This window comes from Papaver somniferum, chromosome 1 (genome assembly GCF_003573695.1).
Source record: "Papaver somniferum cultivar HN1 chromosome 1, ASM357369v1, whole genome shotgun sequence".
NCBI classification, from domain to species: Eukaryota; Viridiplantae; Streptophyta; class Magnoliopsida; order Ranunculales; family Papaveraceae; genus Papaver; species Papaver somniferum.
Window position 1 is genome coordinate 228,928,990 of NC_039358.1, and position 18,522 is coordinate 228,947,511.

The 18,522-nt window shown below is 35.6% G+C and overlaps 3 protein-coding genes across 7 annotated transcripts; all 3 read left to right on the forward strand.

Annotated features, from left to right (window-relative positions):
- The first annotated feature begins 1,634 nt into the window (after positions 1-1,634).
- On the forward strand, positions 1,635-5,453 carry LOC113318278 (beta-glucosidase 42-like). 2 transcript variants are annotated; one of them, XM_026566429.1, is made up of 12 exons: positions 1,635-1,804; positions 2,253-2,319; positions 2,433-2,491; positions 2,643-2,718; positions 2,875-2,949; positions 3,023-3,110; positions 3,212-3,437; positions 3,878-4,208; positions 4,282-4,316; positions 4,409-4,511; positions 4,621-4,729; positions 4,821-5,453. In XM_026566429.1, exons 1-12 carry the CDS (start codon positions 1,721-1,723, stop codon positions 5,014-5,016), a joined length of 1,449 nt encoding a protein of 482 aa, XP_026422214.1. In that variant the 5' UTR covers positions 1,635-1,720; the 3' UTR covers positions 5,017-5,453. The 2 variants fall into 2 exon arrangements, with proteins under 2 accessions (XP_026422214.1, XP_026422217.1); XM_026566432.1 differs by lacking the exon at positions 2,253-2,319 and having other exon boundaries at positions 1,675-1,804.
- A 269-nt stretch (positions 5,454-5,722) lies between these two features.
- On the forward strand, positions 5,723-10,971 carry LOC113318259 (beta-glucosidase 42-like). 3 transcript variants are annotated; one of them, XM_026566421.1, is made up of 13 exons: positions 5,732-5,821; positions 6,659-6,798; positions 8,047-8,113; positions 8,232-8,290; positions 8,452-8,527; positions 8,687-8,761; positions 8,834-8,921; positions 9,011-9,236; positions 9,590-9,920; positions 10,018-10,052; positions 10,143-10,245; positions 10,361-10,469; positions 10,561-10,971. In XM_026566421.1, exons 2-13 carry the CDS (start codon positions 6,721-6,723, stop codon positions 10,754-10,756), a joined length of 1,443 nt encoding a protein of 480 aa, XP_026422206.1. In that variant the 5' UTR covers positions 5,732-5,821; positions 6,659-6,720; the 3' UTR covers positions 10,757-10,971. The 3 variants fall into 3 exon arrangements, with proteins under 3 accessions (XP_026422200.1, XP_026422206.1, XP_026422192.1); XM_026566415.1 differs by lacking the exon at positions 6,659-6,798 and having other exon boundaries at positions 5,723-5,821; XM_026566407.1 differs by lacking the exons at positions 5,732-5,821; positions 6,659-6,798 and adding an exon at positions 7,350-7,592.
- A 685-nt stretch (positions 10,972-11,656) lies between these two features.
- Positions 11,657-16,005, forward strand: LOC113318293 (beta-glucosidase 4-like). Of its 2 annotated transcripts, XM_026566443.1 has the most exons (13): positions 11,657-11,809; positions 12,178-12,339; positions 12,557-12,623; positions 12,734-12,792; positions 13,313-13,388; positions 13,538-13,612; positions 13,686-13,773; positions 13,873-14,098; positions 14,490-14,820; positions 14,899-14,933; positions 15,021-15,123; positions 15,229-15,337; positions 15,619-16,005. In XM_026566443.1, the coding sequence occupies exons 1-13, from the start codon at positions 11,711-11,713 to the stop codon at positions 15,812-15,814; spliced, it is 1,626 nt and encodes a 541-aa protein (XP_026422228.1). In that variant the 5' UTR covers positions 11,657-11,710; the 3' UTR covers positions 15,815-16,005. The 2 variants fall into 2 exon arrangements, with proteins under 2 accessions (XP_026422228.1, XP_026422232.1); XM_026566447.1 differs by lacking the exon at positions 12,178-12,339.
- Positions 16,006-18,522: the final 2,517 nt, after the last annotated feature.

The window sequence follows — 18,522 nt, forward strand, 5'->3', positions numbered from 1 at the left end:
TACTACCCAAAGACTTATAAATATGGGATTGTAGAGCTGCTGGGCGATTTTATACTCAAAATTATAGAAGGAATCAACATTTTCAGTTATGAAAATATGAAAAGTCGGCAAGGTCGACAAAAAAATACCCCGCCGACTATAGGAATTTTGACATACAGAGAAAGGTGTTACAAATGCACGATTAGTCGGCAAGGTATTAATTTCATAACCTGCCGACTATAGTTTAGTCGGCAAGGTATAAGGATGAATATCGTGCCGACTAAAATATAGTCGGCAGGATATAAGGTTGAATACCGTGCCGACCCTGTAACTGCTGATTTCAGAGATGAAAAGTCGGCACGGCATTCAACCTTATACCCTGCCGACAAAAAAAACCTTGTCGACTTTCGATCCGTTTTTATTTTTCGTTTTTTTCGCTTTTTTTTTTGTGATCTCATCATGTATAGTTAGAGTTTTGAAGACAGATTTTGAATTTTTTTTTGAATATGTTTTACTCGGCATGGTTTTTTAGTATGAACAATTTGGTCTTTTAACACCTTTTAGACACCCCTTAGAGTGTCCACAGCGGAAGACTAAACCCAAATATTTGGTCTTTTGAACAAACGTAGTGGAACGTACTATCGATCAAATTTTGATCGACGACTAAAATCCAGAGTATATTTGGTCTGGGACCAAGACTAAACTCAAATATAATCGAGCGTTGGTATAGTCCACGCCCCACCACCAGGCGGACGTATAGTCCACGTCCCACATCAGGCGGACGTATAGTCCACGCCCCACATCAGGCGAACGTATAGTGCACGCCTGTTTTTTTTTCTTTTTTTCTTTTGTGTGGGGCGTGGTTTATACCTCCGCCCCACTCTTTAAGCCAGTTTTTTTTTTCCTACTCGTTCCCGGACTCTGTATGAGTTAGATGTCATCCGGTTTGTTTTTTAGTTTTTCAGATCTGACTCGCAGATTGAATAAGTTTACAACATCTGTTTTTTTTTTTTTTTACTTTTTTGGATTTAATTCGTATGGATCTGATTGAAATCATTTAACTCACCGTATCTAACTCAATATATTTGTTTTCTTGAGTCACATCTGACTCATATGATTCAAAAATATGGAAGTCAATAGTTCAGTCCCATGAATTAGGCTATTTTTATTCATTGATTCAAACGGGTCCGAATCAGAAGTTAGGTCCAAATTAGGTCACGATTCAAATCTAACTCAAATAAAAGAAAAACGATCTGACATCCACCTCGTGTCGAGTCAGGGCCAAATCAGTTCCTAACCACGAGTCAGCAAAAAACAAACATGTTAATTTTGATTTGAACCCGTTGGAGTCATGTAACAAAATGTCCCTGATTCGTGAGACCAAGTCATTGACTCGCGTATTATTAGATTAGTTGACTAATCTGACTCAGAAAACAAAATGAATCAGATTCAAATGAGTCAGCCGATTCCTGTCAGACTTATTCGAGTCAGATAAAAAAAAAAAAAAAAGTTAATGTCAGTCCTTTTCATCACCGTTATAATGTTATTGTTACACAACTGTTGGGGTGAAAAAAACAAAAGGTGGTTACAAGTCATTTTCGTCATTACATAATGAGATCTTTTCCTATTCCAACCTCCTCTTTAAAACCTCTCAACTCAACTGCTCCTCAAACCCTCAACTAACCCTTGTTTCTTCTCCATTTCTCACACTCATCACATTTTCTTCCATCAGAAACGAATCATGGATAAAGAAATTCCTAACAATGTTTCGCGTAAGGATTTCCCTCCTAACTTTCTATTTGGTGTTGCAACTTCTGCTTACCAGGTAACCAATTTTGAAAATTTACAACTTTTGAGTTTAACCCATTCTTTATTTCAGCTCAAAATTTGATACTTTTGTGATTGATTTTGTTATTGATTGAATGATTATTACATGCATTTTGGTTCTTATTAGATGAGGGAAGTTATAAATCTTTGTTGCTAAGAAAGATGTGACAGCTAATTGAAAATAGTCGAGATTTACAGTGTTTGTAGTTACAGAGATTGGATACCTGGGCTCTAATAGACTAGATTCTTCTAAATTTTTATTATTGGATACTTTTGAATCACCTATTGTTAGAGAATTTTTGATTTGATAAAATTGAAATTTGTATGTGAATCTTCTAGAGGGGGGTGAATGTTGGGATTAACATACTTTTGGAGTACCCGAATTGTGCAATGTCGAGTGTTGATCTGTTGGGATGAGAGAATGAAAGTCTGTTGTGTTTTTATAGGTTGAAGGAGCTAGTAATGAAGGAGGCCGAGGTGATAGTATTTGGGATGTTTTTGCACGCACAAAAGGTGGTCAGATCATTTCGAACAATATGGAGAATGTTTGTGTCTAGTTGTTAGATCCTTGTATTGGAAGCAGTGTTGGTATGGTTGTTTTAACGGAATCCTTAATATTGTATCAGGAAATATCTTAGATGGAAGTAATGGGGACATTGCAGTTGATCAATATCATCTCTACAAGGTATTGTATTTCAAGGATTTCGTACTTGTCCAATTTGGCAGTAAAATGTTATCTCTATGCTGCTAAGAAGCTCTGTGTATTTTTCGTGCACTAGTATCGCAATTCAATTATGCTTGATAAGAATAAGATGAAGCATGTTTTCTTTTTATAGGAAGATGTCGAACTTATGTCCAAGCTGGGATTTGGGGCTTACCGCTTTTCTGTTTCATGGTCTCGTATTTTCCCTGGTAATGTATCTGCTATCCTATCAAATATAAAATGTTTCTTGTTGTTGTTTTACGAGAGTTGTGCAGTAAAAGAATCTCACTCTCTTTTGTTTCCTCATTTATTTCAATCGTCAACTCTTTATGGAACTAAATATAGGTCTGTTTCTGTTAGTGCAGATGGTTTGGGAACAAAGGTCAATGAGGAAGGAATTGCCTACTACAACAATCTCATTAATGCTCTGCTTGATAAAGGTCCTTGTTTATAACTTGGCTGTCCCTTCTATTGATGATTACACAGTCTAGTTGAATCTCGTTTGTTCTGCAGGTTTGCAGCCGTACTTAACATTATATCATTGGGATCTACCTAACCATCTTCAAGAGTCAGTGGGAGGATGGTTATCCGACAAAATTGTGTAAGTTTGACAATAAAATCTTATTGCTGATTTGCATATCCCATTCTGTGTAGCTTATCAACTAATGAGTGGATACCATACTTTATTTGGGAATCATCCAGAAAATATTTTGCAATATATGCTGAGACCTGCTTTGCGAGTTTTGGGGACAGAGTAAAACATTGGATCACATTAAACGAACCTCTTCAAACTTCGGTAAATGGACATGATATCGGGATATTTGCTCCTGGAAGAAGTGAAAATTCTTCTACTGAACCATATTTGGCTGCACACTATCAACTTCTGGCACATGCAGCAGCTGTTTCCATATACAAGAAAAAGTTTCAGGTGACCTCTTCAATATATGCCTTAACGCTTTTATATTTTCTGTTAAGTGTCTAAAATTTCTTTGTTCGCGTGGGCTCTTATGAAAACTGAAACAAAAAAAAAAAACATTCTCACATATACGACAATTTAGATAATAAAGTATTATTGTAGCCTTCCATTTAACTCTTACACTGAACTATAAACATGGACGATTTATGTGCAAATGATAAGAAAAAAAAAGATACAGTTTGTTTTCAATAGTAGTTAGAGGCTTTGTAATGCCGAGAAAATATGGTAAAAACAACTTCAGATCATTCAACTGACACGTGATTTATATTCTTTGGTACATATGCTTACGAGTACTAAATAGTCTTAGTGTACTGTTGCAGTCGTCCTTATTAACAGTTCTCATCAATTTCACCATTTGTCATGTTCATAATTTAATTTCTCTTGTATTACAGGCTCAGCAAGGTGGTGAAATAGGAATAGTAGTGGATTGTGAATGGGCAGAGCCTTTTTCGGACAAGATGGAGGATAGAATTGCTGCTGCAAGGCGTCTTGATTTTCATTTTGGATGGTACTTGGATCCAATATATTTTGGCGACTATCCTAAGACCATGCGTGAGAAACTTGGAGATCGGCTTCCAAAATTCTCAGATGAAGATAGAGAGTTACTAAGGAACTCGGTAGACTTTCTGGGTATAAATCACTATACAACAAGGTTAATTGCTCATGCAACAACAAGCCCTGGGTATGGGCATCATTATCAAGATCAACAAATGAAACAAATTGGTATAACACTTGAATGTTTATGTTTTATAAATGTTGTATAAGCTCCTTTATCTAACTTCCTTCTTATGATCAGTTGAATATCCTGGGGGTGAGTCTATTGGCGAGAAGGTATTGATAATACCTAGCTAGTTTTCTCTCAAACACACATGCATCCAGCTTTTATTTGAGCTTAATTCGGTTGAAAATGTCATCTATGCCAGGCTGCATCTGAATGGCTCTACATAGTTCCTTGGGGGATCCGTAGTCTACTGAATTATGTTGCACAGAAATATCATAATCCCAAGATATACATTACTGAGAATGGTATGGACAGAATAACCCATCATTCAATGGTGAAGAAGGCCTTTGCCTATTTGTATGCTCAGTTGTTGTTGATATTAGTGCTAACTCTCACATTTCACGCATTTTATAGGAATGGATGATGAAGACGATCCAAAAGCTCTTCTCCATGAGATGCTAGATGATAAAAAGAGAGTTGGGTACTACAAGGGGTACCTTGCTGCAATATCCCAAGCAATCAAGTATATACGCCCTTACTAATCCTCTGATTTCATTATGCACTTGTCAGTAACTTAGAAGAGAAAATATCTAAATTGATCGTTACATTAACAGGGATGGAGTGGATGTGAGGGGGTACTTTGCATGGTCTTTCTTGGACAACTTTGAATGGGCTCAAGGCTACACCAAACGTTTTGGAATTGTTTACGTCGATTACAAGAATGGACTCTCCCGGCACCCCAAATCTTCTGCACTTTGGTTTTCTCGTTTTCTCAAAGGCGGTGAAGGAAAGACTATCAAGGAAGAGTGATTTTTTCTATATTAGAGCTAACCCATTTCTGAAAAAATTCATCTACTGGGTTTTAGAAGTCTTAGAATTTGAGAGTTGTTGCATGCTTACGCACTTAAATAGACAATGAGAGTGCATGTAGGACCGTCCGCAGCTGCTCAGACAGTGCTTGGAGCTTACATCACTCGGAAAAGGTTGACTGTGAATTAGCGGAGTTCTCTTTAAACGCTGAAATCTTACACAATTGATTGTTTTTGTACAAGCAACTCTTTAAGTATCCAAATGATTGAGCCTGTCTGGGTACACGGGGACTCACTCGGCTTTGATATCCTGTTCCATAGAGGCTAATTTGGCATTTGATTCATGTTGTTGCTTTCTTGATCTTCGGCAAAAGTCCTAGTCATGTTTTGTTGTTTGATGCCTTATTCAGATTGCAACACAGTTATATTTCTTCTTTCTTTGTTTTCTGGTTAAGCATGGGAAGAATTCTTAAACAACAAATTATTTTTGAAAGCAGTTTTTCTCCAGCCTGACCCTGGCAGGTAACCATCAGGAAATAGACAGATTTTTCATTTTTCTGGTTAAACCCCTCTTTGTACTGATTCGTCAATTTTCCATTGTCATTGGACATTTTCGTCATTTGGCACTGACTCTATTTCTACCTTTCACCCTCCTTTGTAAAATCCCTTTTTCCATTTTCTCACTCTCTTTTACTCATTCATCACATTTTCGATCAAAATTCATGGATGAAGAAATTCCAAATCTAGTTTCATGCAAGAATTTCCCCTTTGATTTTTTATTCGGTGTTGCTACTTCTGCTTATCAGGTAACAACAAACATTCCAATTTAAAAAAAAGAATTGGAACTTTTTGAGTCTAACCCAATCCTTATTTCAGCTAAAATGTGATACTTTTGTGATTTTTTTTTTACTAATTTACTGATTATTGCATGTTTTGGTTGTTACATGAGGAAAGTGAACTTTGTTAGTGAATATTTTGATTTGATCAGAGTTTATAATGCATTGGGGAAATCTTATAGATGGGCATGGACTGTTTGATATTATAACTGACCCACTTTGAATTATTCCCACTAACTATTGGAGTCTTTTCCACTTTTACATTTCAGCATATAAATTGGTATTCTTGGATTTTATGGTGCACTGATTTAGTGATTAATTCATTTTGGTTCTTAGAGGAGGAAAAGTGAAATTTGTTTTTAAGATGGGGTTGTCAAATTTTAAAAAGTTGAAATAATATCTCTTGTAGCCAATATCACTTTGATAATTCGCATTTGGTGCTTGAGTCTGTGTCGTGAAGTCTGTGCACTTCCGGGGGTTGTTACTTGCCCTGGGTTTCTCTAATTTTTGCTTAAAGAGGTACCTTGATTCTTTTTTTTTATTTTTTAACGTCCAGTAGGAAGTATGGATATGACAAGTTTAAAAGCAGGCCATTGGTATCAAAACAACTTTTGTTAGAAAATATTGGATTTGATCAAGTTTGAATTAGCATGAGGAAATTATGATGCATTGAGGATTTATTTGGATGCATTTGAACTTTTTTGGGTTAACTGGAGGACCCAAATTTTATTGCAAGATTTTAAGTGTTAGGATGAACCCTGGTTTATGTTGTATGAGAGAATGAAAGTTTGTTGTGTTTTTTTGTAGGTTGAAGGAGCCAATGATATGGTACTGGCATATTTGCTCCTGGAAGAAGTGAAATTTTTTCTATGGTTGCACACCATCAACTTCTGGCTCATGCTGCCTCTGTTTCCACATACAAGAAAAACTTTAAGGTGATTTCTCTGGTAAGTACATTAAAATATTGATCTCTGATTGTGGAACATGAATTGGAAGTGCACTTATCACTTGCTACATATATCTCTAGAGAGTGAGACTGCCTTTGTGACTAGTTGTGCACTTGTGCTCTCATGCATTTTCCCGTCGTTGGTGCTGACTGGGTAAAGAGGGATAATTTTATAATTGAGCCACATTATACAACTCCTACCTACTAAGTATTGAGTCATACTGACCGCATATGGACAAAATTAAGAACCACTCTGGATAAAGCTTTCTAGTCATCCTTTGTTGTTTGCTGCCTTATTTGAATTGAAACACACAAATCCTGATTGGCTAATTTTCCATTTTGGCCTTTGTGAAGTATATTTTAAACTGAAAAACAGTTTTGTTCCAACACCTGGCCAGATAGGAACTATCTGCATAAATATTTTGTTCAGAACTTTAAGATTTGTGTAATTATCAAGGAAAAGACCTATTATATACATCCAATTTTAGTCCGTCATAATCTTACGCATTTGTTTACACCTGGTGTGCATCATGCATATATTACACCTTACATCATTCATCATTACATAATTATTTTTCCATTTCAACTTCCTCGTTAAATAAAACCTCAACCAACTGCTCCTCCTAAGTCCTACCCACAACTAACTCTTCTTTCTCCATTTCCCACTCTCTGTACTACTCATCACATTTTCATCCATCAGAAACAAATATCATGGATAAAGGAATCTCTAAAGAAGTTTCACGCGAGGATTTCCCTCCTAACTTTCTATTTGGTGTTGCAACTTCTGCTTATCAGGTAGCCACAAATTTTTGAGTCTAATCAATACCTTATTTCAGCAAAGTTTGATATTTTTGCGAATATTTTCGTGACTGTTTCTCTTATAGATTGATTGAATATTACATGCGTTATTTTGGTTCCTTAGTCCTTAGATGAGGAATTTGTCGCTAATGATGATAAAGCTAATTGAAGATAGTTGAAATTTACACAGTTTGTAGCTAAAGAGAGTCGAACCCCGGACCTATACTAGCCTTAGATTATTCTAGATTTCGCTTTATTGTATACTGTGAGTCACCTTTTGTCAGAAACTATTTGATTCGATAAAGTTGGAATTTGCATGAGGAATCTTTTAGAAGAGGATGAACATATTTTTTTAGAACCCATATTGTGCTATGTCCAGTGTTGTCGTGTTGGGATGGACACTTTCTTTTTATTTTGTGCGAGAGAATGAAAAGGTGTTGCGTTTTTGTAGGTTGAAGGAGCTAGTAATGAAGGTGGCAGGGGTGATAGTATATGGGATGTTTTTACACACACAGAAGGTGCGTGAGACCATTTCTAACACAACTTAAACTATCCGTGTCTAGTTGTTAGATCCTTGTACACTTGGCAGCATCGTCGATAGAGTTGTTTTTAACGGAATCTTGAATATTGTATCAGGAAAAATTAAAGATGGGAGTAATGGGGACATTGCAGTTGATCAATATCATCTCTACAAGGTTCTGAATTTTCTTTAGGATTTGGTATTATTGTTCTGGCGATAAAATGTTTTTTTATGATGCTAAGAAGTTATGTGTGTTCTTCTTGCACTAGTATCACAATTCAGTTATGCTTGTCATTCTTTTGGATAAGTAAGATGAAGCATGTTTGCCTTTTATAGGAAGATGTCGAACTTATGTCCAAGTTGGGATTTGGTGCTTACCGCTTTTCTGTATCATGGTCTCGAATTTTCCCTGGTATTTCATCTACTATCTTATCAAATTTAAATGTTGCTTATCGTTGTCTTATGAGAAGTGTGCAGTAAAAGAATCTCACTCTCTTTTGTTTCTTCATTTCTTTCAACTGCTGACACTCTTTATGGAAATAAATATGGTTCTCTTTTTATATAATTGCAGATGGTTTGGGAACGGAAGTCAATGAAGAAGGAATTACCTACTACAACAATCTCATTAATGCTCTGCTTGATAAAGGTCCTTGTCTGTAACTAGGTTGTCCTTCTATTTTAATAACTATACTGTAATTGAATATCGTTCGTTCTGCAGGTATGCAGCCATACTTAACATTATACCATTGGGATCTACCTAGCCATCTTCATGAGTCAATGGGAGGATGGTTATCCGACAAAATTGTGTAAGTCTGACAGTAAAATCGTATTTCCGGCATCTATTCTATGTATCTATCAACTAATCAGTGGATGCCACACTTTGGGAACCATCCAGAAAGTATTTCGCAATGTATGCTGAGACTTGTTTTGCGAGTTTTGGGGATAGAGTAAAGCATTGGATCACATTAAACGAACCTCTTCAAACAGCGGTAAATGGATATGATGACGGCGTATTTGCTCCAGGAAGAAGTGAAAATTCTTCTACTGAACCATATTTGGCTGCACATCATCAACTTCTGGCTCATGCAGCAGCTGTTTCCATATATAATAAAAAGTATAAGGTGGTGATCTCTTCAATAATATTTTCTGTTAAATGTTTATAGTTCTTTGTGTCTGTGGGCTCTTACGAAAACCAAAACAAAATAACATTCTCACATTTACAATAATAAATAGACCGATAGTAGGCGATTTATAGTACGATCATGACCTGAATTGGTGACTTATGTGTGCAAATGATAAAAAAGAATAATACGGAGTGTTTCCAGAAAGTAGTTGGAACCTCTGAAAGAATACGGTAAAAAGAACTTCAGCTCATTCAACTGACGTAGAATTAACATTCGTTGCTATATATGCCTTGGAGTACGATTATTCGTCATGTTTGTGATTTTTACAGCTTGTATCTCCTGTATTGTAGGCTCAGCAAGGGGGTGAAATAGGCATAGTAGCTGATTGTGAATGGGCTGAGGCTTTTTCGGATAAGATGGAGGATAAAACTGCTGCTGCAAGGCGTATCGATTTTCATTTTGGATGGTTTCTGGATCCAATATATTTTGGAGACTATCCTAAGACCATGCGTGAGGAACTTGGAGATCTCCTTCCAAAATTCTCAGATGAAGATAGAGAGTTGTTAAGGAACTCAGTAGACTTTCTGGGTGTAAATCACTATACAACAAGGTTGATTGCTCATGCAACAACAAGCCCAGACCCTGGGCAATTTAACCGCTCTCAACATTTGGAGAGAATTGGTATAACACTTCATTAAATGTTTATGTTTTTATAAATGCTTTATAAGCTCTGTTTTCTAACTTCCCGCTTATGGTCTTGTTTTTTCCTTTTTATAAGCTGAATATCCTGGGGGTGAGGCCATTGGTGAGAAGGTATTGATTATATCTAGCTAGTTCCCATTCAAAAACATGCATTCAGCTTTTGTTCAAAGCTAATTCGGTTCAAAATGTCTTCTATGCCAGGCTGCATCTGAATGGCTTTACATAGTTCCTTGGGGGCTCCGTAAGCTACTGAATTATGTTGCACAGAAATATCAGAACCCCAAAATATACATTACTGAGAATGGTATGGATATATTCAATGGTGAAGAATGGTTTTGGGATGTATGGAGATATTAATGTATTTATATGCTCAATTGTTGAAATGCAGTACTGACTCATACATTTTATGCAATTTATAGGAATGGATGATGAAGAAGATCCGAAAGCTCTTCTCCATGAGATGCTAGATGATAAAAAGAGAGTTAGGTACTACAAGGGGTACCTTGCTGCAGTATCCCAAGCAATCAAGTAAATATTTCCTTACCAATCCCTCTCATTTTATTATGGGGTTATGCAACCTTTCAGTAACTTAGAAAATAAACTATCGGTACATGGACAGGGATGGAGTAGATGTGAGGGGGTACTTCGCATGGTCTTTCTTGGACAACTTTGAATGGGCTCAAGGCTACACCAAGCGTTTTGGTATTGTTTACGTCGACTACAATAATGGACTCACCCGACACCCCAAATCATCTGCACTCTGGTTTTCTCGTTTTCTTAAAGGCGATGAAGGGAAGACTATTAAGGAAGACTGATTCACAATTTAAGAGTTGATGCTAGATCGCTCTTTCTTTCTAAGTTTTCAACTCTTTATAATAACAGGGATTTACAGGGAGTCGCCTGGCTTTGACAGCCTGTGTGTTAGTGCTCTCTGATTCTCAATGTTGGTTACTTGACCAAACTGCATAAGCTTCCTAGTCATCTTCTGTTGTTTGATGCCTTAATAAAATTGAAAACACAGTTATCTCAACTTTCTCTCCATTTTTTGTTGTTGTTGTTTTATGGGGAAGCATATTTTGGTCTTTGGGAAGATGCTTAAACAAAGTGTTATTTTTGAAAGCAGGTTTTGTCCAGCACCTGGGAAGAGACAAGAAGGATCATCAGAAAAGATTTTCTTCTTTCTGTCTCAGAATTTCAATTTAGACTTGTGCAAGGAGAAGAATCTTTATTTGCACCCAATTTCTGACTATTGAAGTCCCTTATGATCCTACACTCTGTTTACATCACAACTCCCAAAGTGCAATGCACATTTTGAAGTCCATCATAGGTGAAACAAATGTAGTAGTGGTTCATGGTTATTTAGGTAAGAGTCGACTTCTAAAAACGGTTCATCGTTTTTAGATCCAGGATTTGAATAAGGTCCTAGAATCGGATTGTCCTTCTTGATCCACCTCTAGGTGCTCCAATTACGGATAAGACTAAGATATGATGCAGATTATTTCAAAAGCAAATAATGAAATCAATCGGTTTGTTAATCTCTTTCAAATACTTAGCTCCATATTTCTCAAAGAAGGCAATGAAAAAGTAGAGGTTGGGTTTAAATATAATTTCCAAAAATATTATTATTACAGGACATTTTAGTCATTTTGAAAATGATTTTCCACTTTCTTCCTCTCTAAAACCTCAACGCACAACTGCTCATTCTTTTTAACTACCCCTTGATTCTCCATTTCTCAGTCTTTTTCACTCATCACATTTTATTCCATCAAATGGCAACAAATTTCATGGATGAAGAAATTCCTAGTGTAGTTTCACGTAAAGATTTCCCTCATGATTTTGTATTTGGTGTTGCAACTTCTGCTTATCAGGTAATCATCACAAATATTACAATCAACAAAAAAGAAAAAAAATGGAACTTTTTGAGTCTAACCAATTCTTTATTTCAGCTCAAACTTTGATGTTTTGTGATTGTCACTGATTACATGATTATTACTTGAGGAAACTGAACTTTGTTAGAGAAATTTGAGTTTACATCAAGAAATTATAAAGTATTTAGGAATCTGTTATATAGCCATGAACTTGTTTGATTTTATTGCTGAACGACTTTGTATTTTACTAGTTTTCCCTTTATTAGAGCTATATCAGTCTTGCCCATTCTTTATTTCGGCAAAAAAAACTGGTACAATTCTGTATGATTCACTGATTTAATGATTGTTACTTGCATTTTGATTCTTAGATGAGGAAATTTAACATTGTAATGAACATGTGGAAAATTAACTTTGTCAATGTCACTTTGAAAACACGCATTTGTGCGCTTGAGTACTCTGCGCACTTTGGGGGTATACCGGTGCTAGCAGTGGGATATACCTTTGGATCATCTTCATTCTTTTTTAAAACGGTCAGTAAGAAGTATGGGAATGTCAATTTTCGAAGTCAGCATAACAACTTTTGTTAAAGAATATTGGATTTCATCAAGTTTGATCAGTTAGCACGAGGAAATTATAATGCACCGAGTATTCATTTGGATGGGCTTAACATATTATTGGAGGACCCGAATTTTACATTGTAAGATTGAAGTGTTAGGATAGGCCCTAAAGAATGTTGTGTTTTTGTAGGTTGAAGGAGCCAATAATGAAGGTGGAAGGGGTGATAGTATTTGGGATGTTTTCACACACACGAAAGGTGTGTGAGACCATTTTGAGCACAACTGTGACTGTCTTGTTGTTAGATCCTTAGGCATATAGCAGCTATGTTTCAATGGTCATTTTGACAAACTCTTGAATGTGTATCAGGAAAAATCATAGATGGAAGTAATGGGGACACTGCAGTTGATCAATATCATCTTTACAAGGTATTAGATCTACTTATGAATTTGATTGCTGTCCGAAGGTGTTCAAATGTTATCTCTATGATGCTAGGAAGTTCTGTATTTGCTTGCTAAATGCCCTTTATGAAGAAAACTAAGAATTGATTTATTCATTGTTAGATCCAAATCTTGCGATTTCAGGTGGATGTTGTGAATTTTTTATTTTATGGTTTATTATATGCTGTTAAAAGATATATACTTGGAGTTATCTCCATTTCCCCTTCTAAAAGAAAGTGAATTCTTATAAATGAAGTTTCAATACACTGCAAAGTTTGTTTCTTTGTTGTTTTTTTTGGTTATGTTGACTGCGCCCGTAGAGCTCTGTTACAAGAACATGCTTAGTTGGTATTACTAGTCCATTGGGGATGTTACCAGTTCCTAAAACATACTTGTATGTTACGGCAAATCCTGATTAGACTGAAGATGGTGAGTAATTGTTTTTAAGAATTTTTATTCCTGGTGGCACATCTAATTTACATCATCATGGATTTCATTTATCAAACAGGAAGATGTCGAACTAATGTCCAAGTTGGGATTTGGTGCTTACCGCTTTTCTGTGTCGTGGTCTCGTATCTTCCCTGGTATTTGATCTGTTATCCTATCAAATATAAATGTTGATGTTTTATGAGAAGTGTGCAGTAGAAGAGTCTCCCTCTTATTCGATTCTTCATTCATTTCAACGTTGAAACCATTTGTGGAACTAAATCTGGGTCTCTTTTTGTAAGTGCAGATGGTTTGGGAACGAAAGTCAATGAGGAAGGAATTACCTACTACAACAACCTCATTAATGCTCTGCTTGATAAAGGTCATTATTTATACCTAGGTTGTCCCTTCTATTTATGATTACACTGCTTAGTTGAATATCATTTGTTCGGCAGGTATGCTGCCGTACTTAACGTTATATCATTGGGATCTACCTAATCATCTTCAAGAGTCAGTTGGAGGATGGTTATCAGAAAAAATTGTGTAAGTTTGATGATAACATCGTATTGCCGGTTCGCAAATGCATTTCTGTGTATCGTAAAACTAATGAGTGGATGTCACACTTTCTTTGGGAATATCCAGAAACTATTTCGCAATATATGCTGAGACCTGCTTTGCGAGTTTTGGGGATCGAGTGAAACATTGGATCACATTAAATGAACCTCTACAAACTTCGGTAAATGGATACGGTACTGGGATATTTGCTCCTGGAAGAAGTGAAAATTCTTCTACTGAACCATATTTGGCTGGACACAATCAACTTCTGGCTCATGCTGCAGCTGTTTCCATATACAAGCAAAAATTTAAGGTGTTTTCTTCGATATGTGCTTTTGTACATTCTGTTTAATGTCTGAAATCCCTTTATTTGTGTGGGCTCTTATGAAAATTCAAAAACGAAAAACATGCTACCATTTGCAACAATTAGATACCAAAGAGACGTTACTCTTCCTCTTCAACTCCACTTGTTATAGTATACATTATAGAGGATTTATAGTATGATCATGGTGTGATTGTGCATAATGAAAAATAAAAAATACAGGGTTTTTTTTTGTAAGTAATTAGAGCCTCTGTGATGCAGAAAAATATGACGCGTGATTAGTATTTCTGACATGAATGCCTTGAGAGTATTAAATTATTGTCTCATTATACTACTACAGTCGCCATTCGTCATGTTCATAATTATATTTTCTGTATTGTAGGCTCAGCAAGGTGGCGAAATAGGCATAGTAGTTGATTGTGAATGGGCAGAGGCTTTTTCGGATAAGAATGAGGATAAAATTGCTGCAGCAACGCGTATTGATTTTCAGCTCGGATGGTATTTGGATCCAATATATTTCGGGGACTATCCTGAAGCCATGCGAGAGAGACTTGGAGATCTGCTTCCAAAGTTCTCAGATGAAGATAGAGAGTTGTTAAGAAACTCAGTGGACTTCTTGGGTATAAATCACTATACAACAAGGTTAATCGCCCATGTATCAACAAGCCCTGAATCTGGGCATTTTTACGATGCTCAACAAATGGAAAGAATTGGTAAAATACTTTATTAAATGTTTTTTTTTCACTAATGCTTAATAAACTCCCGCTTTCTAACTTCCTTCTTATGATCAGTTGAATATCCAGGGGGTGAGCTTATTGGTGAGAAGGTATTGATAATTTAGTTAGTTCTCTCTCTCACACATGCATTCAGCTTTTCTTTGAATTTAATTTGGTGAAAATTTCCTCTGTGCCAGGCTGCATCAGAATGGCTTTACATAGTTCCTTGGGGGATCCGTAGTCTACTCAATTACGTTGCACAGAAGTATTACAACCCCAAGATATACGTTACTGAGAACGGTATGGACAGATAACTCGTTATTACCTTTAAGGATTCATGTATTTATAATTTTATATGCTCATGTGTCGTTATCCAGTATTAACCCCACATTGTGCAATTCATAGGAATGGATGATGAAGAAGATTCAAAAGCTCTTCTCCATGAGATGCTTGATGATACAAAGAGAGTTGGCTACTTCAAGGGGTACCTTGCTGCAGTAGCCCAAGCAATCAAGTAACTCCTTATCATTCCCTCTCATTCCGTTATGCATTTATCAACTTCTTTTTAGACTGATTCCGACTTAATATCTAAGATATGCACCATTTACTCCGAATTACATTGGGCAACTGCCTAGGAAGCTATGCTGAGTTATCTAAATCATTGGATCGATTACATCATATTTGTACTTGTCAGTAAGAAGACTTTGTATTCTTAACATGCTGAGTGAAAACCAAGTAGATATATACTAAAGGAGAGCAGAAAAGAAACTATGTAATAACTCATTACATGGACAGGGATGGAGTGGACGTGAGGGGATACTTTGCATGGTCTTTTGTGGACAACTTTGAATGGGCTCAAGGCTACACCAAGCGTTTCGGATTGGTTTATGTCGATTACAAGAACAGACTCCGTCGGCACCCAAAATCTTCTGCAATTTGGTTTTCCCGTTTTCTTAAAGGCGATGCAGGAAAAACTATCAAGGAAGACTGATTTTTCTATATTGGAGCTAACCCATTTCTGCAAAGATTTATTTACATGGGTTTTAGAAGTGTTTATGCCTAATCCTGGTTTGGTTATGGGATTCTAAAGGTAGCATGAATAGCAAAGTCATCACTTGTTAGTATTAAGATTTGTTGTAGATGCACGAGTCTTTTCCCTAAAATCCTGGTATTCAAAATTCAGATGATTGTGTTATTATTATGTGAAAACTACAGGGAGACCCATTCTCCCAGATTTTTCCACTGTCAAACCCACGGACAGAAAAGTTCAGGCGCGCACCCATTTTCCCGTCAAAAATTCGTAGCAGACCCATAATTTATGAAATTCTGCTTCTCAATTTTTAAAAGGCCAAACTACCCTTTTCTTCGAGCGACGAACAGAGAGAAGCGAGAAGAAAACAATGGTGAACTTCGATTCTTCGTTTTTAACATTTGGATTTTTCCCCTTGTCACATCTTTTCCCAAATCCTTTTCTGAATAATCTTCTCAATAAAACTAGGGTTTCTGTTTCAAAATCTGCGGTTTAAATCTGGGGATTTTGGGTTTCTGTTGTCTTTGATTATTCGAGAAGTAAAAAGAAATTAAAATTGAAGTTGAAAAGGGTAAGAAGTGTGTTGCAGTATTTCGATATCAACTGAATTGGAAATTTTCATACCTTATTTGTCTCCATGTTTTTGATCTCAATCCGAAATTCATGATTAGATTTGAATTAAAGATGTTATGCATAATGTCTTATGCATAACATCAGTTTTGTTTAGATGCATAAAACATTATGCATTATTTTGTTTTAGCTGCATAATGTCTTATGCATTACTTTTTCACTTTTCTGGTTATGCATCAGTTTTGTTTAGATGCATAAGACATTATGCATTATTTTGTTTTAGCTGCATAATGTCTTATGCATTACTTATTCACTTTTCTGGTTATGCATCAGTTTTTTTTAGATGCATAATACATTATGCATTATTTTTGTTTTAGCTGCATAATGTCTTATGCATTACTTTTTTTCACTTTTCTGGTTATGCATCAGTTTTTTTTAGATGCATAAGACATTATGCATTATTTTGTTTTAGCTGCATAATGTCTTATGCATTACTTTTCTCACTTTTCTGGTTATGAATCAGTTTTTTTTTAGATGCATAAGACATTATGCATTATTTTGTTTTAGCTGCATATTGTCTTATACATTACTTTTTTCACTTTTCTGATTTATGGATTTTTATGCACGTGCATAATGTCTTCTGCATCATTTTGTTTAGTGCATAAGACATTATGCCATTATTATTTCTGCATAAAACATTATGCATTATTTTTGTTTTACCTGCATAATATCTTATGCATTACTTTTTTCATTTTTCTGGTTATGCATCAGTTTTGTTTAGATGCATAAGACATTATGCATTATTTCGTTTTAGCTGCATAATGTCTTATGCATTACTTTTTTTCACTTTTCTGGTTATGTATCAGTTTTTTTTAGATGCATAAGACATTATGCATTATTTTGTTTTAGCTGCATAATGTCTTATGCATTACTTTTCTCACTTTTTCTGGTTATGCATCAGTTTTTTTAGATGCATAAGACATTATGCATTATTTTGTTTTAGCTGCATATTGTCTTATGCATTACTTTTTTCACTTTTCTGATTTATGGATTTTTATGCACGTGCATAATATCTTCTGCATCATTTTGTTTAGTGCATAAGACAATATAAGGGAAAATTTAGCTGCATAACTTTTTTTCTGTTTCTTCTACTTGATTTTTTCTTCTTCGTCTGTTCATCCATTTTTGTTGAAATGTATTCTAGGGTTTAGTCAAAAATGATTTACTTCTTTGAATCATCGATTTTAAATGATTTATTTCTTTAAATGATGGAGAAAAAATCTTTGCAGATCCGTTACAGAGATTAATGGAGGAATAGGGAAAGAAACCGGCGGAAAAGAAAAAAAATTATGCCCAAAAACGATGAAGGGTAATAGAGTCTTGCAGTACGTTTTAAATATTTTTAAATAATTATGGGTGCGACTGTATCAGAAATTAATTGTGGGCCTGGCGGTAAGATTTTTTTTTTTTTGGGCCTGCGCCTAAGTTCCCCTGTTATTATTTGGTATGAAGATCCGGATACAAACGAACTGGGCCTGGGTAATGAAACACATAGCGAGAAGAAGTTAGTAGTGTTGTAGTTCAAATTGTTGAAAAAGTAGGTGTCACCAAGATTTCACGATTTCTTACAATTTTGACAAAATTGATGAAAAAACTGAGAGATTATATGTATAGCCAACTTAACCGGAAGAATATCAGGGTTCACTACCGATGATGGAAACCTCGGGAATGTGAGCTACCTTACAGTTTGGGCATGGATTTGTGTTGCACTTTATTGACCGTTTTACACTCACCTAGAGAGACTGCGGCCATTTATCCCAAATAACCTTTTTAAGAAGATGAGTGATTTTGGCTGAGAATATCATAGCTAGATCACTAAATGCCAAATTATCGATCAATGTTGAGATCCTTTAGAAATGAATTTGATCAAAAGAATCCCCGTTCTGTGAGTCGTTTTTATTTAAAATTAGAGTAATGCGCCAAGTACAAACCCCATTTCCACTAAATAACAACACGAAATACAAAAATGAAAAAATTTGTTGCATATGAACAGTGGCACTAAATTAGATTTTTTTTTTTTTTTTTTTTTTTTTATTTTT